The sequence below is a fragment of the Equus przewalskii genome, chromosome 4 (genome assembly GCF_037783145.1).
Source record: "Equus przewalskii isolate Varuska chromosome 4, EquPr2, whole genome shotgun sequence".
Lineage (NCBI taxonomy): Eukaryota > Metazoa > Chordata > Mammalia > Perissodactyla > Equidae > Equus > Equus przewalskii.
This window is the reverse complement of record NC_091834.1, coordinates 57,529,096-57,550,397: the sequence shown is the minus strand read 5'-3', so window position 1 is coordinate 57,550,397 and position 21,302 is coordinate 57,529,096. Positions and strand designations below refer to the sequence as shown.

Sequence of the window (21,302 nt, the reverse complement as noted above, 5' to 3'; positions counted from 1 at the left end):
AGGCTGCAGATTCTTCTGGCGGGAGAACGGGGGCGGGGGCGTGGGGGGACCATCAAAGGCGTTGCTGCTGGGACCACCTCCCGGGCTGAGGGGGCTGGACCTCAGAGCTGCGGAGTAAGCTCCTCCCGACAGCGTTAATTTCAAACTGCGCGACCGTTTCTTACCTGCCCTGCGCTAAGGCGGGGGCTGGACCCAATTCGGAGAGAGACATACGCAGGACTCGAGCCTTCCGCAATTCACTGAGCCAATTTGCGCAAGTGACGTCAAGCACCACTGCTCGCCGCAAGGGGGGAGGAGTACGTACTTGGCGTAAGGAGGACGTAGAGCGTTCCCGCCAGTGGCGGCGGTTAGGGCGTTTCCGCAACGGCCTGACGTAGGGGAAGACGCGTTAGTCGGGGGGAAGGTTCTAGAAAAGCGGCGGCAGCGGCTCTAGCGGCAGTAGCAGCGGCGCCGGGTCCCGTGCGGAGGTGCTCTTAGCGGTGTTGTTTCTCAAGCAGCGGCAGTTCTCACTACAGCGCCAGGACGAGTCCGGTCCGTGTTCGTCCGCGGAGATCTCTCTCATCTCGCTCGGCTGCGGGAAATCGGGCTGAAGCGACTGAGTCCGCGATGGAGGTAACGGGTTTGAAATCAATGAGTTCTTGGAAAGGGCATGGCGAGGCCGTTGGCGCCTCGGTGGAAGTCGGCCGCCCGCCTCCGAGGGAGAGCGGCGGTGAAGTCTGGCCCCTTCAGAAGCCGCTGGGCTCAGAATGTTTTTGAAGAGGAGTCGTTAGCGGAGGCCTGCTCGGACCCCACCTTCCCCACCCTCGGCCTGCCGGCGCCATTTCCCTTTGCTGGGGGTGGGGGATGGGGAACTGGCACATGGCGGACGCGGCCCGCTCCGGGGAAAGGCGGGCGCCCGGGCGGGAATTCGCGTTCCCTTCTTACAGCTCGCCGATTGGGGGCCCCGGCGACACCGCATGAGCGTTTCGGCGGGTTTCGGGGCCTCGTGTGTGAGGCTGCGGCGCTTCCCCTCCCCCTCTCTCCCGGGAACCGGATTTGGCGGCCGCCATTTTCATTTCTCTCCTTCCTCGCAGCGTTTTTCTTTTTAAACCTCCGAATCCTGTTAGTTTGCCTCCCTGACCGAAGAGGAGACGTGGTTAACGATTTTTTTTTCTTCTCGGGCTGTTTTCACGGCGTTTTGAGGTGGATTGCGGGTGTTTTGGGCGCTCAAATCGTTAGCGTCCTGCGCACCTCGGTCGAGGCGCCCTCCCTTCCTCTCGATGAAATGGCGCCATTGCGGCCGCGCGGAGCGGGCGGGGGCCGGGCGGCGGCGGGAGCGCCGCCGGGGCTGGGCCGGGCCAGGCGAGCCGACCCGCGGGGACCACGGCGGCTTTTCCCGTCCGCTTTCTCTGTGTAACGGTCCTGCCTTTGTCTGCAGTGATTAAAAAAAGGTGGTTGAATTGCAGGAAAATCTAGAAATACTCAAAATTTGGAGCCATCAGATTAGTATCGGCTACGTGGGTGGCAGCGGGGAAGGAGGTTATGGGGGGGGATTTTTCTCCTGTCGGCTTCCCTTTGGATTAAAGGGCTTGTTCGTGTTTTGAGTAATATTTTTATTGGGAAATTTACTCCTTAGTAGATAAGACCACGGATCCTTGTAAGTGATAAGCCAGAAATTTTGAGGAAAGTCGACTGAAAAATGACTTTATCAGTTGTGCTTTGGTTAAAACATGGCTCGGTCCTTCCATGCGTGTGTTGCCGGATACAGAACTGTTCGAGGCTAGGCCGCTCTGTTTGAACTTTGTCACTTTTCTCATTTATGTTTGCAATCGTGGTTGATCATTACATTGATAAGCATAAGGTCTCAAGCGAAGGGGGTCTCCCTGAGTATTTTTGACCCTAAGCACGCTTATAAAATAACTTTGTTTGTAATCGATAGTGGACATCGGGTAAGTTTGGAAAAAACAGAGGTAAGTAATGAGTTTTTGCCTTTTGTAAGTGATTTGTAAACATTGTTGTAGATGTGCTTTTTTTTAATCTCCGTAGTTTATTTGGATTTTAAAAGAATTGTTTACTATTTGGTGTAAATAAAGCTGAGTCCAAATATCAATATGCTGTATAACTAACCATTTTGACAGATTGTTAAATATCTCAGAAGCTAGTTTAATAATTTAGTCTTTAAAGAATTTTCAGAATCCTGAAAACAGTTAACTATCCAGGAAAAAAATCTGAGTTGCTATCTTAGCGCTGTATTTTCTGAACTGTTGGAAGAATATCCTGCTTAGAGGGAGAAATCTCCATAGAACTGTGGGTTGAGAACTGTAATGCTATTTGCTGGAAATAAGAAATGTACTGTTGTATTGAAAGTTGACGTTTTACTTTTTAGTTGCATTACGCACTTGTAGCAGTTTGTCCTGGACATTATGATCTATTCTGGTTTCTGAATATTTTTTGTTTTTTCAAGCTAGTCAACTGAAAACCAAATGTAATGATCCATTCTTTAACTGACAGCCCAAGATACAGGGCTATTCATGCAGTGTAATTGCTTTGTGGTTTATAGGGATTAAAAGCTTTCAGCCTAGGCTGCTTTTTTTTTCCCCCCACTTGTAGAATTAGAGATAACTTGTGCTGTGTAGTTTGCCAGATGGCCACTAAGTTAAATACATTTGAGCTTTTAGGTTTTAAAAAAAAATGGTGAGGCATAAATGTTAGCGTTATAAGGTGTAACTACTGGGTAGTTGCAGTGGTCATTTAAATATTTTGATGGTTTTTGAAAAGATGATTACAGTGAACTTATTTGTTACTGTTTATGAGCTCAATAATCAGTTTGTTTCTGTACTTATTTAAATACCAAATAAGGGAGTGCCCATAAAAGTCAATTATGTTAGAACTTTACAGCTTTAGAGACCAATGGTCGTAAAGAAAATACCTGCCTTGCTCAGAAGAGAGGTAAATTTTAAGGATGTTTTGGAACATAACACTGAACGTTTTTTTCTCCCGATAGTGTTTAGTGTGAGGGAAAGAATGATTTTTTTAACCAGTTTTTTTAATGAGATGCCTTAGTATCGCCACCAGGGGGAGCAGTGAAAGGAAAATAAATGTCAGTGTTCGGATACTGAGTTGTGAAATAAATGGTAAACTATTGAGTTATAAGTAAGGAACCAGTAGGTTTTATGTTGAAAAGAAAAAGTATTTAAACTGAGTGTTTAAAAGTTAACTTTAACTTTTCTGTTGTGGAATATAGAATTGAATGCAAATTTTGGTAAGATTTGATAAGAATCCTTAACCCTTCGATGACCAGGGAATAGATTTGCTCTTTTCTCTTCAGAAAGTGTTTTTAATGATATTAAATTGGTTTGAAATAATTTAATGTGAAGTAAATTTAGATCAAGGAGTAATGACTTTGAAACTTGTGTAGTTCAGCTGAGGCAATTTTTTGGTGTAACACAACTAATATGCAGTTTAACATATGGTTTAAATTTGATGTAAGTTTTTTTTTTCCCCCCCAGAAAACTTTAGAAACTGTTCCTTTGGAGAGGAAAAAGGTACTCTGCCAGCAGGTCACCTCATATTTAAGAATTTAATTTCCTGCATACAAAGAGAAAATGTAAATAAAAATTGAAATGGTGTTTTCCTTTGCAGAGAGAAAAGGAACAGTTCCGTAAACTCTTTATTGGTGGCTTGAGCTTTGAAACCACAGAAGAAAGTTTGAGGAACTACTACGAGCAATGGGGAAAACTTACAGACTGTGTGGTACGTTAAAGACAAAAGTACCTGATAGTAGTTCTTCCTCTGTTGCACTTCTGTGTTTAAAATGTGTAGTAAATCATGGAAAAAAGCACTTAAATCTATCTTCTTCGTAAATGTTATCGAGTTATACTGTTCATAGCACAAGTAATGAGATCAAATGATAAAGTTTCCCCTTTGGTTTTATAGGTAATGAGAGATCCTGCAAGCAAAAGATCAAGAGGATTTGGTTTCGTAACTTTTTCATCCATGGCTGAGGTTGATGCTGCCATGGCTGCAAGACCTCATTCAATTGATGGCAGAGTGGTTGAGCCAAAACGTGCTGTTGCAAGAGAGGTGAGCAAAATATAACTTCTTTGTGCAATAAATGTCAAGAAAATTCTGTCCCACGGAAGATTAGAATGTCGTGTTTGAAAGAACTAAGTTGTTTGTATCCAGGTCAAAGTTTTTTGCCCTATTAAAGCTGTGTTGGATTTCTGTACTTTGATTTCAAAAGACTAGGGTCTTATTCATAAGCTGTTGCTTTACCTGGTAATTTATCATAGGGTAGAAGCCATCTTTGGTATGTGGATAGTGTGCTTTCAATCATATTTGTGGTTTATTTTATTAGGATGACTTTTTTCCTCCATTTCAGGAATCTGGAAAACCAGGGGCTCATGTAACTGTAAAGAAGTTGTTTGTTGGTGGAATTAAAGAAGATACTGAGGAACATCATCTTAGAGATTACTTTGAGGAATATGGGAAAATTGATACTATTGAGATAATTACTGATAGACAGTCTGGAAAGAAAAGAGGCTTTGGATTTGTTACTTTCGATGACCATGATCCTGTGGATAAGATTGTGTGTAAGTGTCTGTAAGCATTAGATGTGTGACTGCTTCATTCGTTAAATTTTGCATATGTTAACGCCTACAGCTTTTAATAAGAGGTGAACTTCATAAGTTAGTTACTATCATAGCATGCTGATTTAAAGGAGTCTGAACTTTTTATTCCAGTGCAAAAATACCATACCATCAACGGTCATAATGCAGAAGTAAGAAAGGCTTTGTCTAGACAAGAAATGCAAGAAGTCCAAAGTTCTAGAAGTGGAAGAGGAGGTAACTTAAGTTCTTTTTTTTTTTTTTTTTTAATTTATTTGTAAGAGTGAATTTTAGTAACCAAGACATTTGTTGTAGGCAACTTTGGTTTTGGAGATTCTCGTGGTGGTGGTGGAAATTTTGGACCAGGACCTGGAAGTAACTTCAGAGGAGGATCTGGTAAGTTCAAGTTCTAAGTGTTAGAAGGGTCAGTGTGCTTGATTGAAAGTGATTTAGTTTTCATTAGAATCAGGAAATCCTGTCTGATTTTAAGAAGTTATGCTTAAGTCTTTAACATAGGTTGTATCCTGGTGGGAAGTTCTGATTTGGCCAAGCAGTAGGTAGAAGTTAAAAAACATAATCTTACAACTATTCAGTCAGTCGTAGAGATCATTTTATGGTCTCCAATTTTTAAAAAAGGTAAAATGAGGTTGTAACTACTTTAGAAATCACAAGGTATTCCTGAATAGTGAGTGTAAATATCTGTAGAGTCTTGCTTGTGGGCTTAAAAAGGTTTGTATCTATCTAAGGTAAAGAGATGTCAACAGAAAGTCCGTATCCAGTGTCACTCTTGTGTATAAGTGGAATCTCTTAAATTGAGGCTTGCCGAGTTTCGAGCCCCAAAATGAGACAGTTATCCTGATAATGAGATTTAATTACACCCTTTTGTGTGTTTATTTTTAAGAAGAAACACGTAACACCAGTTTTCCACCATAAGGGAGATGGGTCGTAGTAGTAATTCTCATCCAGAGATCACTAATGAGAATGTGGAGGAAAGCAGGGTAAGGAAGTGAGTTGTGATCAAGGTATAATAATGATTATCTTTTTTCTGCCCCCAACAGATGGATATGGAAGCGGTCGTGGATTTGGGGATGGCTATAATGGGTATGGAGGAGGGCCTGGAGGTCAGTTTCTTCTGTGTTTCAGTTTATGTGACTTAAAGGTTTAATCACACTGTATGTTTGTCTGGTTTAGTGTATACATGAAATTTTCCTTAGTTTTACTTCTTTTATAAAGGGCTTTTGTGATAGTGGTTCAATTGTATGACTTTTCCTTTATAATTACTTTACATCTTAGTTGTTTAGCTTAGAGTATATTTGTAGTTGTTAGTATAGGTTGCAGAATCATTTGGGTGGCTTTTAAATGAGAATTTAAAGATGGCATCATGATATCCCGTTGTTTCTCAAGCAAAAGAATTGGACATAGATGTGATACTCTATGTACTCTGTTTTCCTGGAAAAACATAGACTATTGGATATAAGCAAGATCAAAATGTAAGGGGAGTGTGAGAGCAATTGTGTCTTCCTTGGCTCTTAAGATAATGAATCCCCCATGATAACATCCAAAAGATCCCAAAGGAAGTACTCTAAAACACCCAAGCGTGCTCCTGGGTACAGTTGAGGTTGTAGGTGTTGTTATATAAAGTGATATATTAAAATATGTGTTTTGTTGGAGTACAGAAAAGGTTGATACTTGCTGACAAATGTCCCAGTAAGAAAGGGACATTTAAAACTGTGAGCTCGTAATGGAAAGCTTATTTCTGGTTTTGCCACTCATTGGGCATGACTGAGTTACTCCTACGTCTCATCATTTCCAACTTTGCTTTGAAATCCAAATAATAATTTGGTGTTAATGAGAATGATGAATTCTAGTATTTAAACTACAAGTAATTTGAGACTAACTGTACCAGTTAAAGGTTTTGAATTACATGCAAGTTTGCTAATTTCTGGTCCTCCCCCCCATTTCTACTCACAAATAGGATAGTGGGCATATGGTTGAAGAGACATGGTGATTTCTAGGGAAGTATGAGTTGGGATCTATTGGACCAGTAGGAGGATGTGGCTCTTCTTCCTCCCACTAGGCTTTGCCTCTTGTCTGCCCCCACAACCCTTACACAAAATACCAGTAAGTGTTGGAGATGCCTTCAGAATCCTTAATATCTTTAGATTTAGAGGAGAGCTTTGACATTACGGGTATTTCTCTATAAAGGTTTTATTCTGTTGGTTGTGGCTAGGCACTCTCTGCCTTCAAATGTTTACCAAAGATGCTCTGTTCTGCCCTTGAGGCTATTCTAGAAAAGATTTTTGTAGAATTAATATTTTACTTATAAAAAATAAGTGTTTTGGAAAGCTAGAAATGGGTGTGATAAGACAGTTCAAATGGCATTGAAAATATTAAGTAATTACTTAAAGGCTTATTTTATAATAGGTGGCAATTTTGGAGGTAGCCCTGGTTATGGAGGAGGAAGAGGAGGATATGGTGGTGGAGGACCTGGATATGGCAACCAGGGTGGGGGCTACGGAGGTGGTTATGACAACTATGGAGGAGGTAAAAAATTCACCTGCAACCTTTATGTGGGATTTTGGATTGAAATTAATGACTTTTAACACGTGAGATTTTTCATTTTGATATTGTCATTAGTTGCCTTTAAAAATTGTAGATAGGTGTTCACATTTATTCTGATCATTTATTTTTTGTGGGAGATTTGTCCTAAATACTTAGCTGTATCATTGGTTTAATGTTTGATTATATTGTTCTGATGTTCATTATGCAAAACCTAGTAGTCCCCTTTTGTTTCTTTTACAGGAAATTATGGAAGTGGAAATTATAATGATTTTGGAAATTATAACCAGCAACCTTCTAATTATGGTCCAATGAAGAGTGGAAACTTTGGTGGTAGCAGGAACATGGGGGGACCATATGGTGGAGGTAATTGATTAGATTATTTAAATTATTTTGTGTGGTTAAAGGATTAGTCTTTCATGACTTGCTAATTGTTAGTTTATTTATCTTTGGGTAACTTCCTTCATATATATTGTTACTGAAATAGGAACTTTGTGGAAGCAAAAAATTGTAACGTCAGCTTGGGGGATCGGAGTGGTTGACATGAGATGTTCAGTAGTGTGAAACATTCAGGAGTTGGGAAAGGAGGTTAGGTATTTCGGGTGGGTGTTCTTTTTTTCCTTTTCCTTGGCTCATTTAAGAGAAGGACAAAATTGCTGAGCACATTACAAGTGGTATAAATGTGTATGAGTTGTTTCTTAGAAACTGAATATAGTAAATAATCCCAAGCTTTTATTCAAACCATTGTTTCAGTTACTCTTGAGAAAATTTTTAGTAGGACCAAATTTCTTTTGCCTCTTGTGGTTGGCATATTTTTTTAAAAAATCCGTTACTAACTCCAAATGATTGTGGTAGAGAACCCTTTAAAAGAATAGCATCAGTAAAATGTTTTTAATTCTAAAGCACGAACTTAGAATATCTATGAATCTGGATAATTTGTCTTCTAAGTAATTAGGTTAATTGGAAATGATGGGTTATGAGCTCTCTGTTTTGAAGAGTGTGTGGCTATAAAATAGTCAACGATAGTGTTAAGATAATTATGGAAATTGTAGTAAGTTTGCTTTCTCTTGCTGTTCTAACAATTCTAGGAAACTATGGTCCAGGAGGCAGTGGAGGAAGTGGGGGTTATGGAGGGAGAAGCCGATATTGAGCTTCTTCCTATTTGCCATGGGTAAGTAGCTTTTGAGTTTTATGTATTATTGTTTTGGGAGACCTAGCTGCCAGGAGTAAAAGCTTTTTAGGATCATGTTATCTTTCCTTAAAATCTGGGTAGATGGATAATTTCATAACCTATTTTTTTTTTACTCTTTACTTCTGTTGAAACAGGCTTCACTGTATAAATAGGAGAGGATGAGAGCCCAGAGGTAACAGAACAGCTTCAGGTTATCGAAATAACAATGTTAAGGAAACTTATCTCAGTCATGCATAAATATGCAGTGATATGGCAGAAGACACCAGAGCAGATGCAGAGAGCCATTTTGTGAATGGATTGGATTATTTAATAACATTACCTTACTGTGGAGGAAGGATTGTAAAAAAAAAAAAATGCCTTTGAGACAGTTTCTTAGCTTTTTAATTGTTGTTTCTTTCTAGTGGTCTTTGTAAGAGTGTAGAAGCATTCCTTCTTTGATAATGTTAAATTTGTAAGTTTCAGGTGACATGTGAAACCTTTTTTAAGATTTTTCTCAAAGTTTTGAAAAGCTATTAGCCAGGATCATGGTGTAATAAGACATAACGTTTTTCCTTTAAAAAAATTTAAGTGCGTGTGTAGAGTTAAGAAGCTGTTGTACATTTATGATTTAATAAAATAATTCTAAAGGAAATTGTGTAATTATAGACTTTTTATTTTAAATAAGTTAAGGAGTGGGTAGTATAATTAAGGTCCATTGCAAAGCTGTTGTTATATTTGTGTAAGATAAATGCTGGTCAGATAAAAGTGTGTTGTCTGCAATTCATCAGGATTAAATTATCTAGATAACTTAAGGGATATCTCTGCAAGGAGAAACACCTTTTTAGATCTTTTAGATGCTGCTTCTTCAATGCAAGGAAAGGAAATAACCCCAGCGAGGTACTCTTCAGGGATACAGGTCTAGTACAAGAGAACTCTTGACGGCTACTAAGTTCAGCCAGTCTTAAAAAACTGTGCTGTTTCTACAAAGCTTTAACTACAGTAGTTTATAAGGATGCCAACGAAAGCTGAGGGTGTAGAGCAAAATAGTTCTAAGCTTCAGTTAAACTTCTTTAGGTAAGATCTTATTTACTTTTCCTTTCTTAATTTTCCTCCCCAAAAGATAAACTAATACTCTTCAATGGTCTTTCAGTATAGTGGTTCTTATGTAGTTTAACATAGCTATAAATTGAGTTTAACAATTTATAAACTCAAGAGAATAATTTTATAAACCCTGTTTTCCAATCTGTCATTTACTTAAATTATTTTGGTTTTTTCCCTTTTTTTCCTTCTTTCCCCCACCCCCCCTCCCCCTCTATGAAGATTCAGGTGCTTAACATATCATTTTTTTCCCTGCTGGAATTTTAGCAATGATATGAACCATGGACAAGTATATTCTGCTGCCACAAAGACTGTAAAGTGCTTCATTTCAACAGCTGAGGCAAGCCAAGTGATCATTAATAAAGCTTTTCTTGGTTCCTTCAGTGGTGTTGGTAGTAAAATGGTAGGTAAAAGTTAGGCTGCAAATTCAATGAATCATGAAATTTCCCATCGTTACACCCTTGTGTATTCACATTTCTTGGATCAAGCATTTTGAGTGAACTAGGAGTTTTTATTAAAAATAAAGACATTGTGTTTTTCTGTTACATGTTCTGTTGATACGGTTGTTCTAGCTTTACATGCTTATCAGGATCAGGCTAAGGAGAAAGTTCAATCTATATTTTCAGATAATAGTTTATACTTTAATGAATAAAGTGTGTCTCTACATTATAAATCCTCTATGTATCCAGTACTAAATACTCAGGTTTAAATGTGGTAATTCTTTCCCAATCCCCTGCGTTATAGGAGAGATGTAGGTTGGCTGCTGAAATTCATTTCTTAAATGTCATCAGAGTTTGGTTGCCTGGCTTTATTGCCTTTTCAGGAATGTGGCATATTAAATCAGGGCATATTCTACTGTATGCACCAGTGAGTCTTCTTTGATCCTAAGACCACCACTGAAGTTATTTAGGTTCTTTGGACAAACATGATAAACTTCTTCAGATACTTTTTTTTTCCTTTGGCAGGAAGGTGTCTTGCTGCAGGTAACTAATGAAGAAGTGGTCAACCACAGAGTCTTGAAGAAATAAGAAATTCTGTACCATCTGAAAGTAGTTCTTGTTGGTGCCTTCATTTTAAAAAGCACTCTTTAAGATTAAAGGGAAATGTTTTCTGATAAAATACAAACTTCATTTAGTACAGGTTCTTAATATAAAACATTTACAAATTGAGTATTGTTTGTAAAAGAGTAACATCAAATTGGCTAGAGAGAGAAATGTATCATGTTTTAAATTAGGTTTTGTGAGTAGACAGATTAAAATTTTATTTTAAATATAAAGTTTATAAAATAAATACTTTTGTATCCAAATACTTGGTGTAATGTTTACACATAAAATGTGTGAATCTTGTTCTATAAACATTCAGTTGTCTAAAGGATTGCCATCCCCTAGACTTAAAGCAGTTTCACAAAGCAACACATTGCCATTTTTCTTAGAATATTGATAGACAAATGAGAAATGCATTGTGGACATACTGGCTGTCCTAATAAAACGCCATTCTTTATACACTGTATACTCAGCGTTTGAATGCTGCTGTAGTTTTCTGGCTTTATCTTGTATGTTTAACATTGCTGGTGGTGGTTTTAAAATCATCACAGATTTAACCAGTTAGAATGATTCAAATTAAGTGGCTCTGCAAAGCACTGAGACAAAATCTGTCACACTAGTTTCTCAAGTGTTCTTTTATATTTTACACTTAGTGTCAGTGGTTACCTTTTTAAAGGGGTTAAACATGGTGGATGAAGTTTAATAACAAGCAGTGATTTTCCTTATTGGACATTTATATAAATAATGAAAGAAGAAAAATAGGAAAAAAGGTTGACTTATTTTAACTACAGTTTCTTTTAGTTTTGATAATATGAGATGTCTCACAGGTAAGTCAAACTAATGGCAGAAGGTGATCTGTTTTGTGTAAAATAGCTGCATCAGAAACTTGTTCGAATACTTCGCTTCAAATTTATTAGAAAAATAATTTTGAACGTTTAAAAAATGTCTAGCTCCGGAGAAGTTGAACTTTGGAGAAAATAAGTTGCTGTAACACAACCTTAAAATACCCAACCCTTAACCAGCACAAATAATAGGGATAAAATTCAGTAATATATAATCTGAAATGAACTGGCTTACTGAAACACCATACTGTTGAATATTCAACAAAGACGTTTTTCTCGTGTGTGTTTTGTGTATTGAGCTGTTTAATTTTTTTTTTTTAGAAGTTGAGATTTAAGGTAGCTTATCTATAACCCTAGGGTCTTCTAAAAGGACGAAATAACTTCTGTTAGTATAGGATGGTGTCTTATGTTTTCTTCTCAGGCTTGACCCTTACTGCTGTATAACACATTACCTCAGTACTTAGAGCAGTTTTAGAGCAATGATAAACCTGTTACCTCACACAGTATTTTTGGGTCAACAATTTGGGAGCAACTTAGTTGTGGGATTCTGGCTGAAGCCCAAGGTTGCAGGCAAGGAAAACATGACTGGGACTAGAAAATTTGCATTCACAATGGCCCACTGACAGGGTTGGAAGTTGCTGCTGTTTCCCCCTTAGCTACCCAAAAAGAACAGGAAGCCTCAAAATATGACCAGTGTTTAGAAGTCACACTATTTTGTATCCTGATAGTTGCATAATGTGGGTATGTTTTACTTCCATGTCTACCAAGAGGCAAGTGTTATTGGGAGCCATCTTGGGTGCTGGCTCCCACACTGGAGTGCTTCTCTTGTGAAAGTTTTTGAAACTTCATCACTCTGTCTCCCTTGTAAGGATTTCAGTAGCCCAATTTGGTGTGTAAATATAAGGTAAATTGGTCCAAAAGTGATTCTGCTAACTTGGGCTCAATAAAGTATTGAGAGCTAATTTAGGGGAACTTTGAAAGAATCATGTCTCGGTTACTTAGTAATGATAATTGCTAGTTCAAAAGTGGGTGTGTACCTTTGCAGAAGGTGGAAAACATCACTAATCTCAGTATACCTCAAGTACATGTACAGTCTTGTTAATTTTATTTAAATCGGTCGGTCAAGATTTGGAACTAATGTGTCCAGATGGTTGATACAGCCCATAAAATTTTAATGCCAACTAATGCTTTTGTTAGCTGTGTTAACTGGGTGTTTTTTCTGATAATGAGGCAAACCAGTGAGGTGAGTGGATTACCCAAGAAAGGAGCAAATTCATTTCTTTGAAGATGATGGCAGGTCAGGGGGAGAAGAGACTGATCCCTCTATTTAAATAAAAGTACTCTTTAGAAGTATTTGTGATTCAGTCCTAATAGAGGCACTGTAGGCTGACATTTTTTGTTCTGGGGCTTAGATCTGTAGCCATTTAGTTGATGTCTGACTGCTATATTCTAAAGGTCGGTGCTAAACAGCCTCGAGGGAACCCAAATAGGCAGATCTTGTTAAGCACACACTCCTTGGGGTTAATATACATTGACGGATACTCTAATCTTACCTGTGACGGTGTTCAACGTGACCTGTTGCTGGCTTCGAAAGGAAACATAAAGGTTTTAATAGGGGAAAGGACAAACGACTGAACATCTGGTTGGCTGACCTCATTTTGCTTTTAACTCAAGAAATTCTATACTGGAGGAATGATTCCAGGAATTTTACTTGCTATAGGTAAGGAAGGTAAGATTACCTGTATGTTGGGATCAATTCAAAATGGAAAGTAGGTTTGGGCCAATCCCCTAAATTCAAGAGTGCCTACAGGAAAATGTACTGCAAAGAGGTCAAGAGCTAATAACACAAACTACTAAATGAATGAGTAAACATTACTGATCTCAATTATCTACTTCTTAATTGGTTCTTTTGAGGTTTTTGAGTTTTTAAATGCCACAACATGCTTTGGAACACATTTGGTGTATATCACCACTTACCCCTTAAACTTGGTTTTGATGGAATTGTTTCTCAAGTAAGTCTTGGACTGTATCCAGGTTTTGGTCAGATTAACTGAAGACTGATTCCACTATTTAAATGTGTAAGAGACCGAAGTGGACAGATTGTTTCAGTGGTTTTACTCAGTACAATGCATACAACTTAAATGAGAGTTTGACCTTTTCAGAGTTACCAGTTCCTAAAATCTGAAGCTAAATAGAGGAGATTCTCTTTTTTAAAGATTTTATTTTTTTCCTTTTTTTCCCCAAAGCCCTTTGTATGTAGCTGTACAGTCTTAGTTGTGGGTCCTTCCAGTTGTGGCATGTGGGATGCCACCTCAGCATGGCCTGGGTAAGTGGTGACCTTTCCACACCAAGGGTTCAAGCCAGCGGAACCCTGGGCCGCTGCAGCGGAGCATGCGAACTTAACCACTCAGCCATGGGGCTGGCCTCGATGAGATTTTGTAACACACTACGATAAACTGCACGTTAAGACTACTGGATTAGCAGAACAGTTTAGTCTAACTGGGTATCAGTTTCTTAATCAGCAAATAGGGAGTTCAGAATAAAATCTCGGTGTGAGGTTTTTACTGTTAGAAGATCCAGAGTACGGATGGATTAATAATAAACAGCTTAAGTTTACATTCCTTGAATCTTGTGATTTTCTCATGTGAGGTGATCATTGTCAGTAAACCAGCCCGTGGCAAACTAGACATGAAACTAGCTGTTGAAAATTTGTCTTGGTTACAATGCACCAAATACCTTCCTAATTCAAACTGTTTATAGACTCAGCTTCAGTTAGAATATTTTTGAGTCCCAGCTCACTCCAAGCCTTTTATTCTTGCCCATGTGATGATCTACTCTATTTCATTGTGGTATTGATGGTTTCAGGGATTTGGAGAGAATGCCAAGTAGGTCCTTGATAATCGACTAACGTTACTTTGTTTTGAAAACTGCAAGTAAATTGGTACTGTAGATTTTCATATTGTAGCCTTGAAATAATGTCCGTGGTGATATGCCCTGAACGTGTAATGAATCTAAATATCAAAAGCTAGGAGGGCTCGCCTGGTGGCACAGCCGTTAAGTTTGTACATTATGCTCTGGCAGCCCGGGGTTCATTGGCCAGTTCGGATCTTGGTTGCGGACCTACACACTGCTTGTCATGCCATGCTGTGTGGCAGGCATCCCACATACGAAGTAGAGCAAGATGGGCATGGATGTTAGCTTCGGGCTTATGTTACTCAAAAAAAAAATTTGATGTGTGTTCTCTTCAAAAAGACAACCTGACAGATTTTGAAAGTCGTCATTGTACAAAACTGATTAGAAGTGTGATTGTATCTAGAAGCATTTTACTGGTGAAATCTAGGGCTTGAAATGCCTAGGCCCAATATAACACGGAAAAGAATTAAAAATCCAGACTGTATCAACAATTTCTGTAACAACATAATCCCTTGACTTGTGCTATTCTATGTAGGCAATGATTCTTATGGCAGAAATAATATCTGACAACTTTGATTCTCAATTTTGAAATTAAACCTTAAACGAGTACTATTCATGTTGATCTTGATGTTCTCAAACCTGGACAATCTGGGGTAACAATCTTCAAGAAATTGTCTCAGTGAGTTTTCATTTCAAATGCCCTTATTTCTAGGATTAATGACTTTGTAACTCATCGTCAAACCCTCTTGTTCAAATAGTTAATCTTTTTTGCCCTGTTTGTGTTTAAAAATTGTCCATATGGTTTCAGTATTTCCAGTTCTCTCGGGTTATAGTCTATGCTCATCTATTCACACCTCCCGTACTGTTGGTTTGTGTTCTTGTATGGCTTGTAATGTTTTCACGTTAAGCTACATGAGTTGGAGGGAGGCCTAAACCCTTCTCTGACTGTAGAGGTATTTCCCAGCAGGCATTAAAACCGAATGCACCCTTAGTATTTAAGCCCCAGTTTTGTTTTTTGGCACCTTGCTTTTATTTTACATAATATTCTGTGTTAAATCCAAGGGGGGATTTCCCTTACCAGTTTAATGTATGTTGACTTCAGCATGGCTTGAGTCTGATGGATGTGTTCAAATCTTAAAAATCAGTATTTTGCTGCCCTATTTGCTACATATTCACCTGTATTTCCTGAATGTGGGTATTTCGGAGGAAAAATACCCCAAGTAAATTTGCTTAGGATTTCTGTATAAAAGGTAAAAGTTAACTTTTTTTATAAATTGAAATATAAAACTTATTTCCACAAAAAGAAAAAGTTATAATTTAAGTATTCATAAAAACCAAACTAAAATACTTTTGGAAAAGCTCACTCACTGTACTTCAGTGCTAACAAGCTAAATGAAAATGTTAAGGCTACTTAGCATTTCAAGTCATATAAAAACTGAATAATTAAATCCAGTGTTTGCTCTCTTTCAAGTGACCATCTTATTTAAAAAATGGCTACCAAAGTGGATAGTCATATCAAGGTTTTGTGTCACCTTATTCTTTGTGCATACTACTTATGAATCATGCATATAATGCCGTAGGAGGATTTCACGGAAAAGTGGTTTCCCCCAAATGTCCCACAAGTCTGATCTTGAAGTCCTAAATTTTTGTCCATAATAAACTTCAAAATGTAGCCTTAACTCAGTGATTCAAGTAGGAGTACTTAAGATATAACACCTGAGCTGAACTTCAGTTTCTGAACATTACTGCTTTATGCATATTAATGGAATCCATCTTCAATTCCTTCTCTTTTTCTCTTTCGGTTTTCCTTTTTGTGGCCTGAAGTCACCAGTTCCTTGGGTACAATCAAAACACTTCCATCATGGCTGTACTGAAGAGCATATTGGTTTGGATTGACTGGCCTACCTTCATCATCTCTTAACCTACTAAAAACATCATGATAAAGGTGGTGCAGTTTCTGTTTCATTATGTTAATAGCTTTGTTACACTGGGCTCGCTCTCTCTTAAGGGTTTCCTTCTTTGCTTGCAAGTTACATACATCCTCTTCTAGATTCAAAATTATGTCCATTTTGCGCCTACGACAATTCTGAGCAGCAACCTTATTCTTCCCTCTTCGTCTAATATCACGGATGAGCGACACTTGTAAGTCTGTCAGATAGTGCCTGCTTAGCATGCTGTTGAAAGAATCAACAGGCATGCGGACAATTTCATCTACAGAAAAGGGGATACGTAGAGCTTTGGCACGCCGTTCATCACGGCTTAAGTTTCTTTCTGTGTCACTGAGGTACCTACTCATTTTCTCTGGCTTTTCAGGCCATGAAAAAGATTCAGAATTGGATTCTAGGGCACGTGGCTCTAAGTGGTAAGTGTGGTTATGAAATACATGTTGAAATGCAAGGTCCCCACAAAAACCAGAGTCACTCCTATGACCCATGGGCGCTGGGTAGTTACCTCCCACAGCCCCTTCTAAATTATGGTGGGGAAGAGATTCAGGGTCACTACTATATCCTGTGGCGCCTTCTTCACAGATAGAGTGAGAGGTATTAGACTTGGTGATAGAGGTGCTGTTGTGGCTTGAATTTAACGAAAGCCCAGAATCAGAATCTGGTTCTTGAAAAAGCTGAGAAACTTCCATTGCATCCAGATCTCCTGTGGCCAAAGACATTAAATTTATCTCATCAAATATGTTTATATTGAGGTCATGTAGAAAGTCTTCACTTGTTAGGTTCCTCATCTGATTGTCAACAAATGGGAGGAATGCTGTCAAATTAGCTACAGGAAGGCTCTGTTCAGCGTTGGTGGTATGAGAATTTAACTGCAGAAATGGTTCTTGTGGCTGTGAAGTTCTTACTACTGGATCTCTTCTAAATGTATTGTCAGGACACAGCAACATGGCTTCATGGAGATTCACGTCATGACTTATAGCCTGGCTAAAGTTTACATTGTAATGTGCTGAGGAATTCATGCCATCGTTGCTACTTCCTGGAAGGGCAGGAATATCTCCCAGTGAGATGCCCTGCAAAAGGAAGGGAGAACACTTTAAATACACATAACCCTACGGCAACAGCAGTTCCAGTATCTAACACAACATTTCTTTCCTCACGTTTGTCAGTTCCTTTACACAAACAGAGATATGCTGTTGGCTATGAATAATTTTACCTAGTTCAATAATACAGGCAACATAATAGGTGATGTAAGCCCAAATTAGAATATGCTATACTCGAAAGAGTTATTCTTTGAATATCATGGAAATTTTTAAAACTTGATTAAGTTAAAAGGTCTTGTTATTAAGTATAATATAGTCTTGTAATTTACTGCTTTATAAAATGCAATTCTCATCCTAGCTATTGGCAACATTGTGGAGGGTCATGGTTAATAACAGCTGTAGTAAAGTAGTCTGGGAGGGGTGGGGTTTTTTTTAAGCAATTAGACCAGCATCATAAAGTACAATCAAGACACAAGGGCTGCCAGAAAAATAAAGCCATGGTTTGGTTTGTCAAATGCTTACTGCCATTTTGATTCAACATGAATTATTTGATTATATCTTTGTTATAATCTGGAAGGACGAACAGTATACATATTTGATAAATTCTCCAAAGTTGAAGTGTTTTCTATAAAAAGCAACCCTAAGTCTCCGTTTAAATAACACACTAGATGCTATTATATAAGTATTCAAATTATGTCACCCAGGCAAAAAGGTTATATTTATTCACAGAGAGGTCAATGCAGATATTTTCCTGCAAGGATAAAAGCCAAAGGTCCAGTTACCTCCACTGAATTTTCAGGCTGTGATGATGAAAGCAACTGAAATAAGTCTTCCATAGAAAAAGATGTATCTGTCCCATTTAGATGTCTCTAGAAAAACGCAAAAGGAGCATCATTCATTTAAAGTGAAAGACTGAATTGGCTGCCAGGGGCTTTAGGCTTAATCTTGAAAAGATAACCAGGTCATATCTTCATGCTGGACTCTAATCTTTATTTTGGAATTTTTACATTCAGTTCTTTTTAGTACTCAATATTTTAAACAAAAACCTTTAACAACTCCCCAATTCCTGCCCTATCTTCCATATAACTTTTGGTTAATATTCTTAGTTCCACCTTACTTTGCCCCTCCACAGCCAACCCTCAAAATTGGTTACAAAATTATGTAATTTTTATAGTCAAATACATACTGAGATTTACCAAAATGTTTTACCAACTTATCAGTGCTTCATCTGCCTTCAGGGTTTAGTTTCCTTCTTGTTGAAGTAACTCCTTTGATAATTCTTTTTAGAGAAGCTCCAGGAGTAGCCAACTCTTAGTTTTTTGTAACGTACTTATTTTGCCTTCATGCTTAAGTGATAGTTTATCTGGTGAGATGATCTGGTTTAATGTTTTCCCTCAGTACTTTGTCTCATGGCATTTATTACTATTCATACGTTTGCTATCAGTCATTTTATAGCCAATCTTTTTTTCCTCCGGTGTTAAAACAATTTTTTTCTTAGTCTTTTTTGTCCCACCATTTCACTTTGATATGTCTGGGACTTGATTTTATTTACTCTGCTTGGGACTCTGCATTTCTTTAATCTGAGTCATAAGAAGATCATTTTAATTTTGGAAATATTTTGCCATAAGCTCTTTGAATACTTCTTCATACTTCCTAGTCTCTCCTGGGACTCCTATTAGAAATAATTTAGATTGTCTCATTCTGTCACTATCTCAATTTTCTTTTTATATTTAAAGGTAAGCTCATCTTTTTTGGGGAGTTATTTCTGTAGGAATCCCACATACCAAGAGTTACCAACTAACTATAAGGCAGTTCTCTGTTTTTCTCTGCAAGTACCAGTTTTGATATCATTTTCTACACTTTGCTTTCTTGTCTCAGGATTCCTGATGGTGATGGTGGTGTGGATTCAGACTCTGTATCTGGCTTTGGGGCCCACTTTGGGTTCTGGCTTCTAAGGGCTGGATAGATAGCTTCCTTGCTATGTCTCCTCGCTGATGGCTAGAACTGTCCTAGTCCCTATTTCCTGAACAGAAGAGCCTTTCAACATTCTGGGCTGTAAGCAGGGAACTCAAGTACCCCTAGGTATGTACTGGAGACCTCTCTTCCCATCTATTCAACCCCACTCTCGGTCATGATATCCGGATCCAGTTCCTCCTTGGGGCTCTTCAGCTCTGGCGCCTGATTATCTTAAGTTCTGTATTTGAGTTCCCTCTTTGTTTCTTTTATCCATAGGGTCCCTTTCTTGCTTTTGAGTTCTGCCATACACTTAAAATACTATCCATTATGTTTTAGCTAAGATTTCTACTTTTGGCGTGTCATAGGGGGTATCTTTACATGCCAGCAGGTTCACATTCCTCACTTGTGCTGTACATCACTCCCACCCCGAACTTTTTACTTTAGGGTTTTCTTTTTTGAAGATTCAGACCAATTGGATTGAGGAGTAGGTGTATACACATATTTGGTTTCCTTTTCTGCCAAATACCTTGGGTTCTATAAAGCCATGTTTTCAAGGCCCATAATAGAAAGCTACAAGGCTTTCTGTGTCTATGGATGCTACAGGGCTATTTAAGCTAAATTGATGGATAAGATTTCTTGCATTTAACTGGCAAATTATGCATTCTTAGTGGATAGCAGACTTCTTCAATTGACTTATTTAAAATGATTGCTAATTTGTTAAGAAATTTCAGAAATGTTCTATTCTATTAATAACCTCACATTTGACTCAGTCCTGGCCAACCATTCACCAAAATTTGTTGATGGTCACAAGTGTATGAGAATGGATACTATCTGCACAAATCTGTATCCCTGCAAAAACAATCCATAATGGTGAGTAAATAACATTATTTGCAGAAAAGAAAGCCTCAGTATTTAAAACACAGAAGTTAAGGGTATGAGGATCATTCTGCTTAAAATGAATTATGGACTGATTCTTCGGGCTAGTCAGAGATGTGTTTCATTAAACCTTCTGCCTCTTTCCTCTTCAGTGCCCCAGGAGATGGCAGGTGGAGGCGCTCACCCCTACCAATCCAGTCCTCTGGTTGGGTTGATAGGAGGGTAGGAGGAACGACAGAGTGCCTTAGAGACAACAGCTTCTGCTGAGTGTCTCATCAATGCCATCTTTCTCTGAGCTCCATTTCTCCCCAAGTCGCCTTATGCCCTGATGGTGGTAATGGTTTCATGTTGTTGCTAGTTGCTGAGAGCTTCCTATTCCTTGGTGTTTCCCTTAAACCTGCCCTCACCTCTGCTGAAAAAAAGAATCCCCTCATTCATGTATCTTCAGAAAATCATCAGCATGTGCCTTCTATTTGAGGGCCTTAACTGTGGACAGCATTCTGTTTGAAGTCAGTGTGCCAACAGAGTTCTTCTGTCTACCACACTTAATTATTCAGAACAATTTTGAGACATTTGGTTTCAAAGAACTTGGTTAATCCATTTCTAAATCTAATTGCTTAATTTTTTCTGCTCAGCTAGGAACAGATCCTGCACAAAAATGGACAATTAAGCCATTCTTACAGTTAATCCATGAAACATATTCCATACTTCAAGTTCAATGTAAATTGCCAGGAAATAGTCAGTCCTCTTCTTTTTTCTTAAGTCAGACTCTCATAATTCTCCCCTTCCTAAGTCTTCACATAAAATATGAACATAGTTTTCTATTTTGGGTCGAGAATTCATTGCATTTTGAGCAGAGATCACTAGGATGGTGGGCACACATTTAACTTTATAAGACATACTTTTAATAAGATCAAACATTAATATAAACTCAACTTGTCTTTAGTGAGAACAATATGTCTTCAGACCAGTTAACCTACATATACTGTGTATTTGTTCTTCATTAATAGCTGGCAGTCTGTGTCTAGGACTCCGATGGGGCTAGAGAGAAGTCACTGTTAAGGAGCAAATTATGCCATTCGTCCTAGGTATTCTTCCATGGTAATCACCCAAAGAATGGAAATAAATGCCAGTGATTAACTGATCACAAACAACCCATTTCTGCTTTATTTCAGCAAACTGTAAGAGCACTACAGCTCCATGAAAGAGTAGACAGATAGTGTCAGAAGCTCCTATAAGAAATGTGTAATTTGCAGTACACAAAGATGTGGT

The 21,302-nt window shown here is 38.4% G+C and overlaps 2 protein-coding genes across 35 annotated transcripts in view; one reads left to right on the top strand and one right to left on the bottom strand.

Annotated features, from left to right (window-relative positions):
- Positions 1-477: 477 nt before the first annotated feature.
- Positions 478-10,923, top strand: HNRNPA2B1 (heterogeneous nuclear ribonucleoprotein A2/B1). Of its 34 annotated transcripts, none has more exons than XR_011539138.1 (14): positions 479-612; positions 3,489-3,524; positions 3,622-3,732; positions 3,916-4,062; positions 4,361-4,571; positions 4,722-4,823; positions 4,902-4,982; positions 5,645-5,707; positions 7,011-7,130; positions 7,389-7,511; positions 8,234-8,316; positions 9,162-9,390; positions 9,682-9,754; positions 10,380-10,923. XR_011539138.1 is itself a non-coding variant. In XM_070616038.1 (12 exons), the coding sequence occupies exons 1-11, from the start codon at positions 607-609 to the stop codon at positions 8,293-8,295; spliced, it is 1,062 nt and encodes a 353-aa protein (XP_070472139.1). In that variant the 5' UTR covers positions 479-606; the 3' UTR covers positions 8,296-8,316; positions 10,380-10,923. The 34 variants fall into 34 exon arrangements, 11 of the variants coding, with proteins under 11 accessions (XP_070472143.1, XP_070472141.1, XP_070472140.1 ...); XR_011539135.1 differs by having other exon boundaries at positions 9,682-9,817; XR_011539144.1 differs by lacking the exon at positions 3,489-3,524 and having other exon boundaries at positions 478-612.
- A 2,474-nt stretch (positions 10,924-13,397) lies between these two features.
- Positions 13,398-21,302, bottom strand: part of NFE2L3 (NFE2 like bZIP transcription factor 3) — a 32,237-nt gene continuing 24,332 nt past the window's right edge. Inside the window, exons 3-4 of the mRNA XM_008521949.2 lie at positions 17,981-18,067; positions 13,398-17,228 (exon numbers count right to left, since the gene is read on the bottom strand). Of these exons, the coding sequence (XP_008520171.2) occupies positions 15,972-17,228; positions 17,981-18,067 (1,344 nt within the window). The 3' untranslated portion in view covers positions 13,398-15,971. The remainder of the gene's footprint in view (positions 17,229-17,980; positions 18,068-21,302) is intronic.